General features: G+C 40.2%; 1 protein-coding gene across 3 annotated transcripts in view; it reads right to left on the bottom strand.

Annotated features, from left to right (window-relative positions):
• Nucleotides 1-19,305, bottom strand: part of RIN2 (Ras and Rab interactor 2) — a 77,608-nt gene that overhangs the window by 34,218 nt on the left and 24,085 nt on the right. For 2 of the 3 annotated variants that reach the window (XM_032989399.2, XM_032989397.2), the window contains exons 2-3: nt 16,292-16,384; nt 3,476-3,570 (exon numbers count right to left, since the gene is read on the bottom strand). In XM_032989399.2, coding sequence (XP_032845290.1) covers nt 3,476-3,570; nt 16,292-16,348 — 152 coding nt within the window. In that variant the 5' untranslated portion in view covers nt 16,349-16,384. Of the gene's footprint in view, nt 1-3,475; nt 3,571-16,291; nt 16,385-16,515; nt 16,535-19,305 lie in introns of those variants that run through there. The other variant, XM_032989398.2, reaches the window with a different exon arrangement.

Below are 19,305 nucleotides of genomic sequence, written 5' to 3'. Positions count from 1 at the left end.
ATCTTCCCAGCGATGCAACTTAACAAGCCTTGCTGCCAATTCTTTGGCGTGGTGCAAAGGTTTACAAAACACAGCTCTCTGTCCAGATTAATTGCTTTCCCATTTCACTGTTGGCTCAGCAGTGAGGAATAGTCCTCTTGTTTCTTTCCCAGTAACAAGGGTAAAAAGAGAATAGCAACAGGCAGGTAAAGTGAAACTTTCTAAAATTGCAGATGACTGAAACTCGTTGCAGTCCCACCAAAGGCTCCCCACACTTAATGCAGTTTGACTCCCCACTGCAAAAGTCCCTGGCTTTCTGTAAATCCTGCAATCCAGCAGACCTTAATCACACCAGTCTAGCCTATACAGTCATATCAAGCATCAATTGGGAGAGGGTGTAAAGCCTCTGATAAGCATTACTTCCATTCCTCAGCAGCTGGACTGTCACCTTCTTCTCCATCCCATTACAGCTGAAGGGACAGGACAAAGTTGCTGGGGAAAAGGTTGTTAGAGACTTGCCCACCTGTCAATACTAACAGAAGCAATTCACCATGCAAAACACAAGAGACGACTCTACTTAACTGCTGTGCAAAAAATGTAGAAGACACAGGCATGAGGGCTATCCAGTGCAAAACATGAGGGAGGGATCAAAGTTCTGCCCTTGTTTCTGTCATGGTAAGACAGCAGGAAGGAAACAAGCTGCAGCAGCTGCCACCACTAGCAAAGCATCCCTGAACCATTTCACAGGCACCAAACGCTCCAGGAAGGCTGTGGCTTTACAGCCTTCCCTACAGAGGGACAGCAGCAAGGTTTTTCTCCTCAGGGCCATTCACAAAGACAACAGACACACAGGGGTCCTAGGGCCCTCGAGGGAGGCCAAGCGCCTCCTCAAAGACCATCTGGATGCCAACAGCCATGTCACGTGTGCTCCCCCATCCTACGTGGACTTGGGCTGCCACTGCATGCAGAAGCTCACCATTTACCCTTTCGCAGGTCACCAGTACAGATCAGGTCAGAAATTTATCCCATTTATGCCCTTTTCTGACAAACTCCACTCATTTGCATTATTGAGATATGTGTCTGCACTGGGAAAAAGTCCAGGCATCAAATCCCATGGAATATTGAAACAGATGGTGTGAGCAGCTCACTTAAAACACATTTTTACAAGTGTCCTTTTTTTGCCTGGCTTTTACATGCATACAGGCCAAAGTTGTAGGCCCAGTTATTTGAATCATTCGCAGTATTACCTGGGCCATAGATATAAAAAGGGCAGAGAAGTCCAAAATGTAACTGGGGGGAGCAGTATAAATCCTAAAGTCACCACACAATCACCAAATAAAATCTACAACAACACAAAAAAAAAAAAAAAAACAAAAACAAAAAACCACTAACAAAACACACACACCACAACACTAAAGTTACAGACATATGATTTCATGTGTTTTCTTGCAACTGTTGCCTTTCTAAAACTGTTCTAGGTGAAGAGAAGGTGAAAAATGAGCAAGTAAAATAGAGGTTGCTTTTAGCTCAGTTTTCTCTAGATGCAAATCCAAATGCCACATCAAGATACGAACTTCTGAACAGCAGGACATACAATAAAAGCAACTTGCACTAATTACAAAGTTTTAAATTAACTATAAAGAAATAAAGTTATGATAGTAAACACATCCTTGTGGGAAATCTAGTTTGAATAACAACTTTGGAAAAGCTTAGTTAAAAGTACTATAATCGTGCTCTGTAGTTCTACATAAACAAAAGATATCAGTGCACAACTAATTATATAATTTATATCAACTCTGATACAACTTCCTTACATAGAAGCACGCAGTTCAAAATTATGTAGTCATATAAAAATTGACCTTACTTCATTATTCAATTTCCTTTTTTATAATTATCATCTTAAAAATGACAGAAAATAATTCATTTCTATTTTTTAGTGGATGGTTATTATTTCAATATGAAATTGAATTCAGTTACCTAGTCATGGAAACTGAATTATTAATTTTTTTATGTTAGCTTTACTTAGATATTTTAATCAAAATATATTTTGCACTCAAAATTAACAAATTCATTTTTAAACCCTTTAAAAAAAAACCAGAAGTAAATAAATCCCCTGTATCTCTAAAATGGGGAGATTTAATTGTTTTCAGCTAAGTGTTTCCACCAAGACTTTAGAACCAGTAGATCTTAGTCTTTCATGCACATGGTGTATTCAAAGATACAAGAGGCCTTTTCTTAACTGAAAATTAGCTAATGATTGTTGAAATTCATTAGCTGAATCTACCGAAATGGAGAAAGTATCCTTTCTGCCCCTGTAAAAGAACTCTGCTTTCAAAAAGCTTTAAAACTTGAATAGCGTGCAACCAGGGGCATAGCCTGAAGTCTAAAGTCCAAAGGACTTTAATTAGTTCAGCTGTCTTATGTTCTTTACCACTTGGGCAACAAAGGTGCTGCTGGATCTTCTACTTAAATATATATTGTAGAAAGTTTTAACACATTTCAAAAGTATTTATAGAAAGACAAAAAAAAAAGCTAAAAAACATGGATGTAATTCTAAATAACAAACTACTATCCACTTCATTAACTCACTGCCTTGAAGAACAAAGCTCACCAGCTCCAGAGGTGGCCCAGACCGTGCAGTCGGATAAAAGAGAACACCTGTGTTGGTTGCTTTTCTCTTACAACAAATATTTCAACAGTAAGGAAAAAATGTGTTCTCCTGTTAACGCAATGATTAAATTATTGAAAATCCTCTAGATGTCAATTTAACAGACATTACCAATCAAGCACAACAGCCATAGCAAAACCAAAATGCTGTGGTCCCACTATGCCCACTTAGAGGTACAAGTTTAACATTACAAATTTCCACAGCCCACACCTATGTGGCATGATCTTTTTTAAGAAGCCCAAACTTTTACCTACACTGTAATGTGTGTCCCAATTTTAAGGTTAAGGAAGTGTCCCCACCATATGATTTTTTTTTTTTTTTTTTTTTGCAAGATACTCACATATAAATGAACTTATATACAAAGCCCATATAAGCATCAACTCATAACAGTCAATATTTTACTCCCTAACCTGAGAACGTAAATAAATCATGTTATTATATGTTGAATCCTCAGAGAGCTACTTGAAGCAACGGACATTTTTAGCCTTTACAGCGTGAAAGCAAAGCTCATTGACATAGACAATGGGAACAACATTAGTAGCTTCCTGCTTTAGACAGTCATTAGTATCCAAGGTTTATAACAATGAAGTAGAAGTGAAGTTAATTTGCTTTTAGAAGATATTAAGGCAAATACACAGAACAACTGAATCTCTGGGCATTCCTCCTGCACAAAGAGAAATTCCTTGAATCGTGAGCAAGATTATCTACACCCCTTATGTTGCTATGATGAAAAGTGCTAGGACATAAACCACTCAAGAAGAGAGCACAATGAAAACATTCTTGTCATGGTATACCTCCAGGAACTATGAAAATAAACATTTTTATCACCTTCGCAAATCAGCAGATTCATCTTCCACCGTGAGATCGGTCTGTACCATCTCCTGTTTCAGTTCTCCGATTTCTGAGGCAATTGTGTCAATGAGCTAGAAAGGGATAAAAATAGTATGACGTCAAATGAGTGGAAGAGGCGTGGAAAAGAAGCTTGGGCAAGTTTAGTCACCAGAGATTACAAACTTTTTTTTTTTTTTTTAAATAGCATCCTATTTGGACTTCCCCCTGCAAAGGAAAAAGTGTCAGAGCCACTTATCGTTCTCAGAGGAAGAATAATTCCTGTTTTGTGCCAGTACAAAGCCTTCTAGTTTGGCTAGCTTATTTATTCAAATATATTAGATCTGCACCCTGAAAATATTATACAACAGCTTGAAAGAACTAAATGATTTGATCATTTGTAGCATATACTTTCTCACATAAAAAGAAAAAACATAATTAGAAGAGTTCCATCTGCAAGAATTATTTCAGAAGGGACACTAAGCCAGCATTACAATATTGTGGTGGATGAAAAGTAACAAAGCAAGAAGAAAATGAGTGGCTGCTTTTCACATTAGGTCTTGGACTGCACTTGAACAGAGCAATTCAATTAAGAGAACTACCTTGTAACACCAACTCAGGTGGAACACAATCCTAATTTTGGACACAGGGGCAAGAACTCATTTTAAAGTGGGCAAGATTAGCACTTGGGCTGTATCCTGAGAAATACAGCGTTTGCTAGCCAGATATCTGGAAATGTTTGTTGAACAGAAACCAAATATGAAGTTTGCAAAGCACCCTGTGTTGGACATTCTTTGCAGCAACTTCATCAAGTTTGCCTAACATACCACACTGTGACAGTATATATAAGCCCTGGCAGTGTTCCCTCTTCTCCTGCCTGTAGTGAAACCTAATGAAAAGGTTTGCGGTGATGCCATCTCCACTACCGCCCCCCCACACCTCCCCTCTTCCCAGCACCTCAGAGCAAACCAACAAAAACCCTAGCAGACGAAGTAAACAGATTTCCAGTCCAAGTTGGAACAGTCTTCATACTCACCCACAAGACATGACCCTGAGTCCCACTAGCATTAGTGTGTGCTCAGTACAGCAGCGCTTTCAAATTGTGGGCAACATTTCCTTATACAGTTTTATTGGAAGTTTTCCTCTACCTCAAATTCACACGCTCCTTTGCTGCGCAGCACTATTCTGATGAATTCAAAACCATTTCAGACTCCGCTTACAATAGGCCAACTCCATTAACTATACCTTAAGTGAGAATGAATTACCATACATTATATCCATACCACAGGCTCCTTTCTGTCAAGGTCAGAGCTCCCAGACATACCATACCACTGGCATTACAGTTTACAAAGACCTTCCACCTGCTGACTGTCAAACCCCCCCTGAGTCACTGCTGTGAGATGTGAGCAATGCCTTCCTGACCGTGAGAAAGGGCAGCAGGAAGAACCCGCGTCGTCCTGACGGAGCAGCCTCGCACCTCACTGCAGCACCCGCCGCCCCCCACGGAACAGCACCTCCAAAAAAGAGCCGTGTGCCCTGCTAGACACAGGTAAATTCATTCCTCCTGCTGCATAAGGGATGAATCCAGCCCCCGACATTGACTTTACATGGTGAAAAACACACGTGCCGCTGCTGTTGGATGGGTCTTACTGGGAAAGCATTGCGTCGTCACACGCATCTGATGGTGGTTACGGGCAGCGGCACCCATCACCTTAGAGGGAAGCTTTGGCCTGGGTGCTCAGAGAGCAGTACCAGGCTCTAGCTGACTGCATCTTGCAGATCACACCGCGTTGTTTTTTCTCTTTTAAAGCCTCTACTGACTTAGCATCATCATCCTTAATACATTTATTCTTGTAATCCTCTGAAAAGCAATACAGCTGCAATCCTCACTGATCTGATGGAGCGGGAGCTTCATGCTATGGTGTGCTGCCCCCAAACAGGGAGGTTCCACTTCTTCCCTTGCACTGGTTTGGTCGTTCATCTAGCCCTGTCAGATGGTTCAACTTGCTAAAAGGTTGGAAGACTTTTTCACTTTGTATGTTGGTTAGTTTTCCGTTTGCTTAATGACCTGAACCTAATTTCTCAGGGGGTCAGGCAAGCTCCAGAGCAGACATCGGGAAACAGAGGGCAGAACCAGGCTGGGAGTACATCTGCCCCTTTCAGCAAGTCACTAGATCCCATCAGCCCCAATGTGAAATCATGCCCTGTTGCTTGGCCACCCCAGCAAACAGCCCAGGGTTTTGGGCTGTTTGTGTTGACCTTGCAACAGAGGACCCATGCCCCAGTTTAGGCGCCCCAAATTAGCCAGTAACTGGATCAGCCACCCAAAACTCTGCAATTTGACCTCTGGAATTCAGACCACTCAGGTATTCCAGTCATCTACTCAGTAGCAGGAAACATGCTTTTGGACTGACACTTACTAATGAAAAAAATAACTACCAGCCTCCACAGGGAATAAAAAGCTGCACACCCCTATCATGCACGGTATTCAGAGCGGGTGTACGCACATGGCAGTTTAAGAAACAAATCCCAGAATATTTAAGTGAAATATTTTTCTTTTTAAAATAACACCCAAAATTCTGACAAGCCATGGCAAGATTTCAAGTCATCCATTAAAAGAATCAAATTTAAATAGATTTTTTCATCACATGGATTCCTGTTTAGGTTTTAAAGAAAAATCAAGCAATTGATCTATGGAAAGGCTCTGGCTACAAACCCAAACTAAAGATGATGTACTTAGCCATTTTTTTTTTTAACAGCCTTCTGCACAGCAAGCCTTCTATACCTGTAAAGGCTGGGGGGGGGTGGGGGTGAGGGGAGAAAGGGGGAGAGAGAAAGAGAGAACCACCCACTAATTCAGTTCAATAGTCAATTACTTCAAAACAGATAAGCTGACTAAAAGTATAAAAAGACAGAAAAATTGCATTTCTCTTCCAAGCAGTGACTAAGCAGTAGAAGTGGAAGGATCCATTCTATTAGGCCTAAATCTCTGGTGAGCAATCAGTTACAGTCTCTAGCTACAATAATCACTCTTAAACTATTCAGTTTCAAACATGAATGTGCCTTCTTAAAGTTAGTTCTAAATAACTAATGACATTCTAAAATACTGACACAATGGATTTTTTTGTTGTTATTTGTATCAAGATGTACAAAACAGCAGTCAAAAAACCCTAATAAATACATGTTCAGAAAGAAATATACGGTTCAGAAAGAAATACACAATTTGCCATTTTTAAATAAGGAGTATGACAAGTAGGAAAAAAACAGAGAACACCTTCAGTGAACAAAATCCACTCCAGGTTTAGTTACAGCCTATCAATTACTTAATTTACGATTTCCTCTTCCTGCATTAAAATCACGATTCATAACTGTTGGTGCTTCACAGTGGAACAGAGCCAAAGGGCCTTCTTCATTAAAGGACAAGAAGTTCCAACATCAAAACAGAAGCAAAATATATTCAGTTTTAAGTATCTGCTAAATCTTACTAGTCTTATTCCATTATTAGCTTTGCTAAATGCAATGAGGTAGCCAAACACAACCATTCAAGCTGTTACTGCTGAGTAAGACACACACAACTGATGCAAGTTTAACTATGCCTCTACAGTTTTTGCAGCCTTCTTAGCCCTTCTGGTTCTGCTGAAGCTTTTCATTTCAGTTGCTTAAATCAGCTCATATTTGCTCGGCAGTCTTGTGTTCGCTTTTTTAACTCCCTTATCCTTCACACCTTTAAAACCTTTCCAAAGTTACACCTGAACACAACTGAGAGTTTAATTACTATTTGAACAGACCAGCTTACAGCCTTTTCTCTTTTCACACCAAATAGCCACAAAGACTCTAATGTTGTCTGTGGAGTCATGAACGCAGCCACATCAGGAACAGAACCACCTTACGTGCTTCATCCTGCAGTAGCAGCTGAAAAATTTACTTTTCTAGTGGATGAAGCAAGGATCAGTTTTTAGTTTTAAATCACAGCATTCCCTGAAGATGCTTCACTGTGAGACTGTGAAGGTTTTCAGGCACCAAGTAGCCATGAATATGAGTAATTTAGCTAGCTGCAAATACAGTAGGGCTTCCTGTTATGGTTTGCCTAGAGCCACCTCAGAAAGAAAACACCACTAGTCACCTATCAGCACACAAAATGAGTTAGCACCTGGAGTCTCATTATAGATGGCAACATTGTAGATGTTTCACAATGATCTACAACCCTATGTGACCATTTCAAATATGAACTTGTGATGGAAATGATTACCTGAAGCTCAACATACTATTAAACACTATTCAAGGACTTAATCTGTTAATGAAACAGACCTACTGTAGGTAAGAGCTCTGCCCTACGCAGTATTGAATAAGGTCACCAGAGCAGCCTTTTCACCAATTTGGCCATATAACTACTCCAGTGCTACATGCACTGGTCACCCTGTCTGATCCCCAGCTGCATGGAGGGGATCACAAAGGGCCAGAGAGAACATGAAACCAGAGGAATCACCCCCACCCCCAGCTCCTTCCACTGCATGGAGCATGGTAAAACCTAAGGCCGACCACAGAAGCATCTTAAAGGCAGTCAATCTCAGAATAATCAAGCTGGAATTGACCATCTATTTGTTCTCCAGTGATTATTGTCAGACCACTGAAAATGATTGTCAGCTCTGCCTGGCAACAGATGTGTCACTTTCAACAGTCTTCCTTCAAATGTCAGCTGTTTGCTTAAAATTCGAGCTGAGCAGCAGACAAACTTCTTGGCAATCCCCTGGCTTCTTCAAAGAGATCAACCATCCATACAGATAAGATAATCAGGAATGAGGGGAGAGTAAGCCAGTGCTCCACCCAACTCCCACAGTTTGCTGGGTGTTGACGTTCCCTGGACTTGCTCGCAAAGGGGCAGGGGGCTGAGATGCCTCAGGCAGTCGCGTGTGGCCGTCTGCAGGCTGGGCACAGGAAGCAGATTTGTGCGTAACAACTCGTAGATGTTGTGAGGCTGACAAGAGGCAGATTTTGGCAGCTGGTTGGAGGAATGGAGGCACCAGGTATCACTACAAGCAGCATGGGAAGCACATGCTTCTGCTTCAAAGACAGAAAGGGGAAACGGTAAGCGAAGTGGAGCAAACCCTCTGTTACATTAGCAGCTGCTTTTGAGTCATACACTGCCAGCATCACAGCCCAGACTTCTTTCCCTACAAAACTTCCTATACTGGTAACTGCAGGAGAGCTAAGCTGCTATTCCCCATGAACCATCTGCTAGACACAACGACAGGATGCATCAGCTCTGCGTCATGTAGATCCTCTTCGTGGGCAACATCACCTTAGTCTTTGCACCCGCAAAACCAGTTGTAGCCATAAAGAACCTTCATAGTAGCGAGCGTGCCCTGTTCTCTGACATATCTACAGAGATTACGCAGCTCAACAGGTCAACAGTTTGCACAACAAACTGTCTTCACCATCCTTCTCTGAAAAGTATACAATACGAGGAGCTCTCCACAAAAGTACCTATGGGCTTTCAGCCATGGCCTCAACACCTGCCTTGCTGTGTTGCTATCTGGCTGTTAACTGACTTAACGGTGTTAACTGGCTTCAAGCAGAGTTCAGAAAAAAAAAAATTAAATTCCCATGAAACAACTCCCTCCCAGAAAACAAAATCTCTGGGCACTACTGCAAAAAATTCTAATCCATCTTGTACTAACACCACAGTAACATGCTCAAAAATTCAGGCTGAGACTCCACACTTCAGGCTATCATTTCATATATCAGTTTGACCCCAGAAGTTGAAATGCATCTACAGTGCAAAGGAATTTAAATACCGTATAACCTTCCTACACTGCAGTTCCTTTGTTAGCTCTTTTGTTTACTCATACCAAAAATCTAACCATGGCAGCATGTTTTCTGATGTTTTCCAATATCCAATTTATCTTTGGAAGTTACTTGTAGTCATTTTTGTATGGCTGCCATGTTTGACCTCTTAAACACAACTGCTTTTTACATCTTGGTCTGGGAAAGGTAGTTGCTTATGTAAGATTAAAGTTCTTGAAAACAAATATTTTAAAACAGGTTTTAACTTAAGTGCTTTAAATCAGAATAGCATATGGCAAGAACAGCAGAACAGTTTTCTCCTGAAGATGTTGTAATCTTAATGCTTTTTAATTTGTATGTCTGCCTTGAAGAGAACATGTCAGCAATGGTCTTCCCTGAGAGGAATTTTTCTGTGCTTAGCAATACTATTTTTAATTTTCCTAAAGAGAATTTAAACAAAATGATGCATTTCAAGCAGTCTTATGCTCACATTCTCTTCTACAGGCCAAATTTCTTGGGTATACTACATATCCTCCATGACACAAGGCAGTCTTTCCTTAGTCTATGAAAAATCAGTAAATCCTGGACAAGGAAACTAGGTCAGGTGCCTAGCATCAAACCTGAACCTGACCTACAGAGTCCCCCAGAACAGAACACACTCTGTAAACTGTCATTCATCAGCTACCAGCTGGTACTGCCCTCAAACTAAAACATTAATCTTTAAGAATAAAAGCCTCCTCTTTTAAAATAAACTGCCAGTATTTTCTGCAAACGGCAACTAATTTTCCTTAAATTCTTTTTCATATAAAAAAAAAAGTTACTCTTTTCCCAAATGAAAAAAAAAAGTCTTTTAGAGTTGCATCACTTGAGTATTCTTGCAATTAACTGACACATACTTTCACAACAGCACCTGACAAATAATTTTCTATCAAATAAAAAGACATACGTGTAAGTTTATGACAAACTCTGAAGTATTTAGGAACAATGAATCTTCTGGTCATTACACTGTGTATGTGATGCTTGCATGATTAGAATTATACAAGATGAGTTGTTAATGATATGTTTCTACAAAACGCAGGAAGGATCCTGAGTGCGTATTATTATTCAATCCAACTCTGAAAAAACAAACAGCAGCAGAAGGCTGCCTTCGTAGCAGATGGCTCAGAATATTTGAACTCTTCAAACACATTCCTCTATTTGCAAGGAATGTGATTCCTATTTTGCTGGAAATAATGGGAAAACTCACCCACTGGTTTCAACAGACTTGAAATCAAGACCATAAGCAGCGGTTTCAAAAGGAAAATACAACTGAAACAGACTAGTGTAAAGCAACATACATGAGCCCCAAGACTTAAAAAGTAATTTGAAGAAATCTGTCACATATTATTTAGGACTGTTAAAAGGAAACTTTCAATAAGATGATAAATAGCCATTTTTGTGTCTAACATTTTTCCTTTGGAATTTATTCCTGATAAAGCACTCTCCTGGAAATTAAAAAAAAAAACAAACAAAGAAACAAACAAAAAAACTACAATACAATCACTGTAAACCCAAATAATAATTATGACAGCATGAATTCACATAGAAGCCCAGTACAGCATTCCCTAACCAAACGTATCCTAAACATTGGATTGCCACAAATACCCATGAACTAACTGTTTACATTCCTAAAATCCATGAACTAAATAATGAAATGCAAGCATCAAACCACAATGTTTCCTTACATACCATATCACGCTATGGTTATTGTCAGCTGATTCATCACTCTACAAGACTGATCTCAGCTTTTAGAAGCTGCTAAGGGTGACAGTGTAATTCCTATATACAGATTACAAACATAACTCAGCTCTGCAGTGTGCTCTCACCAGAACACATATATCCCGTTTTTACGTTTTACATCTTTCAGGATGTCATATAAGCAGCAAAAATCAGAGCAAGTGTGCTCACTAGAAGTAACACACTCCCAAGGAGCTACTGTCACCTTTCTGAAGCTGCTCTGTCTACACACACATCACTGCTGTGCATCAGGGAAAGCACATACCCAGGACCAGACACAGACCTGGGCCTCTCAGAAGCCCAGCACAGCTGCAGCTCTGCTTAGTCCCAAAAGGAAGATAAGTGGCTTTAACTTGATGTCTGTTTGGGGGCATTTTTAGAAAAATTACTCACCCATCACTGCATAGCAGCTGAATTCCTGTTTTTTGTGTTGAAATTTCAATAAGCTTGTACAGAGAATTAACAAAGTTGCCATCTTCCTGAGAGTGCATTGAAAGAGTCAGCCCAGGTGACCACTGCACAATGTTTCCGAGCCCTGAGATTTACAACAGCTAAAGAGGAAAAGGTAAGATCAGTGCTTCTAATCTGGCAAGGGAACACAGGCTGAAGACAGCAAGGATCAGTATCAGACTGGACAAATGAGCCTCAGCACTTACCACCCCCCCTTCCTGCCAGCATCTCATTTTTCATTCTTTCTGGAGACCTGCATCCTCTTTGGCATCACATCTTTTCCTTCCTGTTTTGATAAGCAGAGCGTAGCAACCCTCAAAGAGCACCCTCTGTGATGAGGTGGCAAAGCGCCAGAGACGAGCCAAACTGGGAATGCTATTTCTGGACATGTCTAAATGTCTGAATACAGTCAAATATTTTGATACATAGCTGCAACTTCTGGTTATTTTGCACACTGAGCTATGAATTGTCAAAAGCACTAGCATTATTCAGTGTCTTACTCATCACTAAGCAACAAAGTTTTACTTGATGTTTGATTCTGGGACTGAAAAGCTTTAGTGGTGTAAAACCTCTGATGCCAGTTCAATAAAGATTGGAACATTTTGATAAGAAGGAGGATGGTTCAGTAAAAAGAGTATTTGTCAGAGACATATATTCAGCTCCTTGCTTTACCACAGACTCCCTCTGTAACCGCTGGCAAACTATTCAGTTCCAGAATTACCCAAGCCTAACTGTCTCTGCTTCATTTTTACTACTTGCTGGCTCTGAGCCTTTGTCAATTGCAAGCTATAAAGACTCTGGAAAATGTAACCTACAAAACTGAAGACCTTTGCTCTTTGTAAATTGAGGACAATACTGTTTTCCTGGTGTACTAGCAGTCAAAAGAATAAACATGACAAAACCAAGAGATGGTGAGAAGCTACAGCAAATGGGAACTATTTCAGAACCAGAAAGAAAAGTAAACTTGGAACTTCCCACTGGTATTTGTCAATGAATTTTCTCGTAAATGTTGCTGAGAACGATAAGATCGTCTTTATAAGGATTTAAGTGCCCTGAGAAACTGCATGCCAGCATGCTAAAGGTTTCTTGGGCAACTGTAAAATAACAAGCACAGCATGAAAGCCATATGCAGAAGTACACTACCCCGTCTGTGCATTTGGGAGAGCATTCTGAAGTACAGGTCAGCATGGGTAAAAGGCTCTATCTTAATTACTAGGTCTCCAAAACACAGACAGACAACGCACATGAAAATAATGTAAACTGAAAAAATCTGATGTGCCAAGTGTTTTCGATGCTCACCCTTACCAGCTGTAGCAAATGTAACTGTTGTCACAGTTTTACAGATGTGGGAGAGGGAAAAAAAAGAGAAGGTAATTTCACTGTACACACAAGTGCACACACAGACACTGGGGACACTACACAGGCTGGATACACTGACTGCCTGCAGTTTCCAGTTTGACGCTGTAGGTTCAGAACAGTGGTCCAGCAGTGCAACTTCCCGTGGATGGTGAGAAGTCTGAAAAGGTAGCTTTGAAAGATCTTTTATTCCCATGATTCTCTGCCAGGCTGTCCTTAGGAAAATCGAGGGCAATCTTAGTTTCTTAATTAACAATGTTTCTTATGGCCTTAGGAGTCTGGTGTCTTGAAATTGCTCAGGCATACTGCATTCCTAATCATTTTGAGTAATTACAAATATGACACCATGAACAGGAGGCACACAAAATAGCTATTCCAGCATCTATTTTCCACATAAAAATTACTTATACAAGGACATGCCAAATGACTGCAGAGAATGACATGGGCACTTGCTTAGAGTCCCACTGACATCATGATTCCTTCAGCATACGCATAAATGACAGCCTAGAAATATTCCTCATAACTGAGACAGTTTCTTGCTATGATTTGAAAACATGAGCATTCTCCCTATATGGCTGTGGACTGCCATCAAACAAGGTTAATATTTGAGATACAAGACATAAGTGTGTTGCAAAGCCGAGTAGTAGTTTCTGTTCCCAGAAAACCTTGTTTACTGCTGACCACACAAAGCTGATCATTTCTTTCCTGAAGACTGGCCTGGTAAGATTGCCTGCCTTAAGATAAAGAAAACATGCAACACATGAAACAAACACTTCAATGGGTTTGTTGTTTGTGCGTCACTACAACAGTACTACGAAGCTGCTGACACAGAAACTGGTCCTGCACGCTCCACCAGCAGTTGTTACAGCTAAAGGTACCAGCCATCACTTGCTTGGTTCCCCTTCGCCTGTAGCCTGTCATGAGTGTATTTATCACCTGCTAGAACACCCGCCCCCAGCCCCTGCAAGCATGAGGGTCAGATTCAGGCAGTAAAAGAACAGCATTTCTGTCCCAGCAGAACATAGGAAATGAAAACAGCAATGCCTGAAATGTGTGACATGGGATGCGTGAGGAGAGCACAGTGCACTAGGAGCAGCAGAGGAGGCAGGAGCTAGGAACAGAGCTTTGGGTGGTCAGTCACATCTGCTGAAGTACTAGAAAAACAGTGTGTTTTTTCTTAATATAAACTGAGATGGCAGCAAGTATGAGTATCTTTCACTGGAAGAAGCTATAGCAGGCAACAAATATTCTAAGGGAAGTGATCAAGGTAAGTTAATTCAGTGCTCAGAAGCACCTGTAAATTTTGATTGCTTCTTAGAGCAAAGCCTTGCCCAGCAAGAAAGCCCCTGTGACCCTGGCATTATGTAAACAGTAAAATTCTAGTGCAGAACAGACAAGTTCAACTCTGTTGTATTTAACACTAATTCCAAGCTGGTCTAAGTGACAGTCTACTCTTCCTCACATCAGAAAAATACACGTATCTTCCTGGCCAGTGGTAGGACACACAGTTTGATAGGTCAGCATACATTCAATACAGTGGCACTGCCTGGACACTATTCTCCCTGTCCTGCTCTCTAGAAGTATGTGATGTTTATGGCTGTACTTATACAGTGCACAAAGGCTTTGTTAACCACATTTCAGATGAACTAATCCTTTTTTCTGAAAGAAAATGTTAGCTACAGTCATCTCTACAATTAACTTCAGCACTGCCTCCAGGCCTCCTCCATTACACATAAATAAAACACAGTTAATGGGATTCAGTTCTCTTTTGAAAACTGTACTGATAACCCCTACTGCACCTCTGCTGTTTGTGATTCCAATCTGAAAGATGACAGTTCTCCAAAGTCTCTCTGCTGCATCAAGTCTCTCCAGTATATAAAAAGACCAAAACACGTTCCCACATTTCCCTAGAAAACAGCAAGCTCACTGCAGCCCCAAGAGCCCTATGTCTGATCCCCCAAAGCCTTAACAAACCTCACATAGAGCAGGAGGCAAAAGAGAGAACACAACGACCCGTGCTTACTTTTGCAGTGTGATTGTTCATGCCTGAGCATGCTGAGCAAATCTGGAGCCAATCATACAAGTTAACTCTGCAGGAAATACAGGGGAAAAGCAACATTAAGTCATCAAGTTTAATCCCTGAAAGAAATTCCCAGAGACAAAAGTGATTTATAACTATGTAGAAGTGAAGATGATCACAGAAGATGCACAAAGCCTCATCACTACAGGCAGCCAATCTGAAGTACAGCCTTTCACATGCAGTTCTCAAGGTTCCATTTTCCAGCTATAATTTGGTTAGAGGGGCAAAACTTGGATATTCATGCCCAGGGAAAAAAAGCATTTTTAAAGAGTTCCAGGGAGTATTTGAAGGTGCTTCAGCTGAGGGCTTTACCTCCCTGCAGCTCTGAGCACTACCTCAAGTCTGGAGAGGCCTCTACCCATGCCTGTACTCCCAGGTGTTTCCTAGGGGCACTGGGAGAGCCTCTGTTGCATCCTGCCTTCCTGGCCCCTTTTTGTACGTTGCCACGCATCAGCTCTATTCCATGATGGAATGGAATTGAAGCAGACAGAAGGGCTCTCACCCGAAACATATTTCTCACTGGAATATGCTGTATTAGGTATGCTGTAAGCCACATGACATTTCAAAACAGCCCTCAGAACACAGAAACATTAAATGGAATTATTTCTGTTTTCTCTCTATAAGCATGTCCATGCAGATGAGAACTACTAGTTTTCAGTGCTTGTATCATCCAGGAAGCTGGGCTGAGTATCTTAAGGGAGGAAGCATTAGACTCCTTTAAAGTCTGTAGGCACCCAAAGACACAGACATCTGCCTTGATGGATTTTTGAGAGCATGGCAGTGAGCTAAGCACCAGCTTCTTGCTGATTTCAAACAAGATACACTTAGGCTTTAAAAAAAACCAACCAAACAAAACCTACAAACACCGCAAAACCATCAAAACAGAAATAGGACTGAACTATACATTGTGAGCACAAAGATAATATTTTTGTGAGTGTTCAGATTACACACAAACAAGAAGACCGTGCCAATTCTTCTTAAAATAGACAAGGAAATAAATCCAATTTTCAATCCAGTAATGGAAATCATAAACCTGTATCACAACTTTAAGCTACACAAATCCGGTTTATGAAAGGTCTAATTTTATGCCTGTGCATAATACAGCTTATGTTCTCAGCATTAGCAGCAAAGAAAGTCACAAGCTGTTTTACACCAAATATTCTATTCAGTGTACAGGAAAACAATATGCCAATGAAATAACTGGGTGGTAATGTAATCACAAATAACACCTGTAAAAAAAGATGCTCAATTAAGTACTCCCCATTTTACAGAAAAGGCTTGCTACATATCACAGACTGTACTGCAGATTCTGCAGCACGCATTTCACATAAAATCACATGCTTTACCTTCTGTATGAATATCCCTTTTACCTTAAAGAAACTTCCTCTTTTGTCCAGACAACGGGCTTTCATTGTCACAGACGACATCTTCCCCGGGAAGACTCCACTGTATGCCTTGAACTCCTAAAATAGAGACATTTTTTTAATGGTTAGTCCAGTCTGTAGGAAATTCCTTTCTAAGCCACAGAAACAGTCACAACAAGCCTTCTGCCAAAACCCTTTCTGTCAACAACACAGTGACATTTATTTCCTACCAGAGTCCTTACATATCCCTTCAGTCTATTATTTTTCCATAAATTGCTTCAAAAAGACAATGCCACTTAGTTCCATGTTTCTCCCTTCTCTTCACAGATGATCCTGTAGCTATGAGTAGATTTTAATGTGCTCATTAAAAAAAAAAAGAATGCTAAAACATGATTGCTGTGTTCGTTTGCTTGACCTCAGCCTGAAGTACAAATAGAACAAAATGTTAGATGTCACTACAATCTGCTCTCAAATATTATAGTATTAATGGTGCTGACAAGGAGGGGAAAAAAATTTAAAATCACCCACCAGGGAGAAAACACATTACCACGAGCACAAAAAAAAAAAAAAAAAAAACAAAAACCTGAAAAAAAAAAAACACACCACCAAAAACCAACCAGAAAACACCCCACCCCCCACCCCCCTAACAAACAAACCAACCCACCCCAAATACCCTCTAAAAAGATCCTACTTGAAGTTCCTAAAATGCAATTAAGTCTTCCAAGAGTCATGTCCAAGTGAGAAACCAAAGATGCAGTTAGAAAGAAGCTGCATTTTCTACTATTCAGGTAAACTGAATGAATGGCTTAGCACCCAGAAAAATATAACAATGCATAACTAAAACATAATGAGAAATATCCCAGTGGTGATCTCCAGATGATTAACAGAGTTCCTCTAAATTCACAACCAATTCACAGCAGTAATTTGTGAACAAACTTCTGAACAGGAGCCAAGTTCCAAAAAATCCTTCTAGGATTTTTAACAGTGAGCTTGTAATTGCATTTAAGTAGCCCACACTATTCTCCTTGCTTACACGTTTACTGACCACATAGCAGGTAGTTATGTTGGAATTTTCAGTTACCCGAATGGCAAATATTGCAGGTGCAAAACATTATGGACAGATAGAGGCACAGCTTTTAGATTTGATACAAGCACAAAATAAAATATAAATGTCAGAGAGAAGCAGTGAAAAACAAGGTTAGTGGCATGGCTGCAGATGGAGCTTGAGCAAAACAACACAGCTGGGACAGAAAACGCTGACAGCTAAACAAAACAAATTTGACACATATCCTCCCCCCACCCCCAGCCCTGCACACATACACACACACATGATTCTGTTTCACTCTAATGACTTATGAGAGGACATCGACAAGGGTAAATAGGACCAAGGAGAAAGGAAGAGCTTAAAAGAAAAAAGGGTTAAATGGAAAGCCCTGGCAAGCCCAATACTGGAAAAGGGTGAAAGTTAGAAGCAGGAGAAAAGAAACATTTTCTCTTGGTTTTAACATGTAGCAGGAAGCTTTAAATTGTTCATTCTGTTTCCAGAGGTCATACATAGCACAAGAGCACTAGAAAAGGTTACATTTTTCCACTCAGATTGTGGTTAAAAAGAAGCCATGCCAGGAAGCAGCCTGTTTTCTAGGCAGAGTTCTCAGACTTTAAAGGTTGAAAGAAAAATCCTGAATTCTGTATTCTTATGAAAGTCAAACACTAGAGGATGACCAAGAGAAGGCAAAAGAACAGTGCCGGGGAAAAAAAAAAACAATAGAAAAAAAAATTTCTTTGTAAATCAGCATATTTAAAGGAATACATCCCTGATAAGGCACTAAAGCATTGTGATCCATGTTGCTTTACTAAAAAAGTCTGCCTAAAAACCTTGATTGTACCAATCCCATAAGAGATTAAGTCCAGTAAAGTGGGTAGGTTTGCAGGTGCTATGAAAGCAATTGAGCTCTGTGTTCTCATTTGCCACATGCACACGGGCACAGAACAGTTGTTCCATGCTGGGGAGCATCTGACATTTTAAAGACTTTTGTTATTTGATATTGGATATTCTAAACAATCTAAAGGTTGCCATATAACAAGAGTTTTTTATTTATAAAATAAAAATGTTTTCTTTCAATTAATTCTGAAAAGGGAATTTGCACCTGAAAGACTTAAGGCGGAAGGAGATGCAAGAAACCCAAAAAGGAATTAGAAGTTCAGTTTTCCAAGCTGATGCTATTCTCTTAGTGACAATACCAAATTCAACTCCACAGGAAAAAAAACCCAGACATTTTTCAATGAGTTACATTAAGTGTTTATGTGCAAGATCATGCAGTTGTAATGTAGATCTCTAGTCTCAGTCATTAATCACTCCATTTGCAAACAATGACTCTGTCACAGGAAACCTAATGTTTAATTTTTTTTTTTTTTTTTAATTTGACCACAAGGACATCTGCATGCAATCCTATTACCAAAATAAGACTATGCCAAGATTTTTACAAAACAGAAGTTTATAAGCTTCCACACTCGTACAAAAGAATGCAAACATACAAATACAGTTTGCCCTTCAAAGAGCAGTATGACTCTTAAGTCAGAAGAAAGCCTCAAACAAGACCACTGCTTATTTTGCTTCTAAGAGCTTCTAAAGCTCTAAACTTTTCCATAGCCGCTATTATTGTTATTATTTATGTACTACTATTACTATCTGTACAGTCATAACTCAGCCACAGCTGAGCTCAAGTCCTTGCTCTTCTCAGCTCACTACATAGCCAGTACACTACCCTTTGTAGTTACAGTGCAATTTCAAACTAACTTAGGGTAACCTAAATACTGTTCCATGTTTGAGGGGGTTTTAGTATTTCTGATTAACATCAGCACAGTGGGAAACACTGTTAGGGGGGGCGGAGGGGAAACCCCAACCTTTTTTTTTTTTTAGTGCATATTATTTTTTTTATGCCACACAATATGCAAACAGACATTAAGAACCACTTGTAAAACGGATGGCCAGGGGTGGGTGCAACACTCCAAAAACCGAG

This window comes from Tyto alba, unplaced genomic scaffold (genome assembly GCF_018691265.1).
Source record: "Tyto alba isolate M040663 unplaced genomic scaffold, T.alba_DEE_v4.0 Super-Scaffold_16, whole genome shotgun sequence".
Lineage (NCBI taxonomy): Eukaryota > Metazoa > Chordata > Aves > Strigiformes > Tytonidae > Tyto > Tyto alba.
Note: the sequence above shows the minus strand (reverse complement) of the source record. Positions and strands in the feature narration are given on the sequence as shown.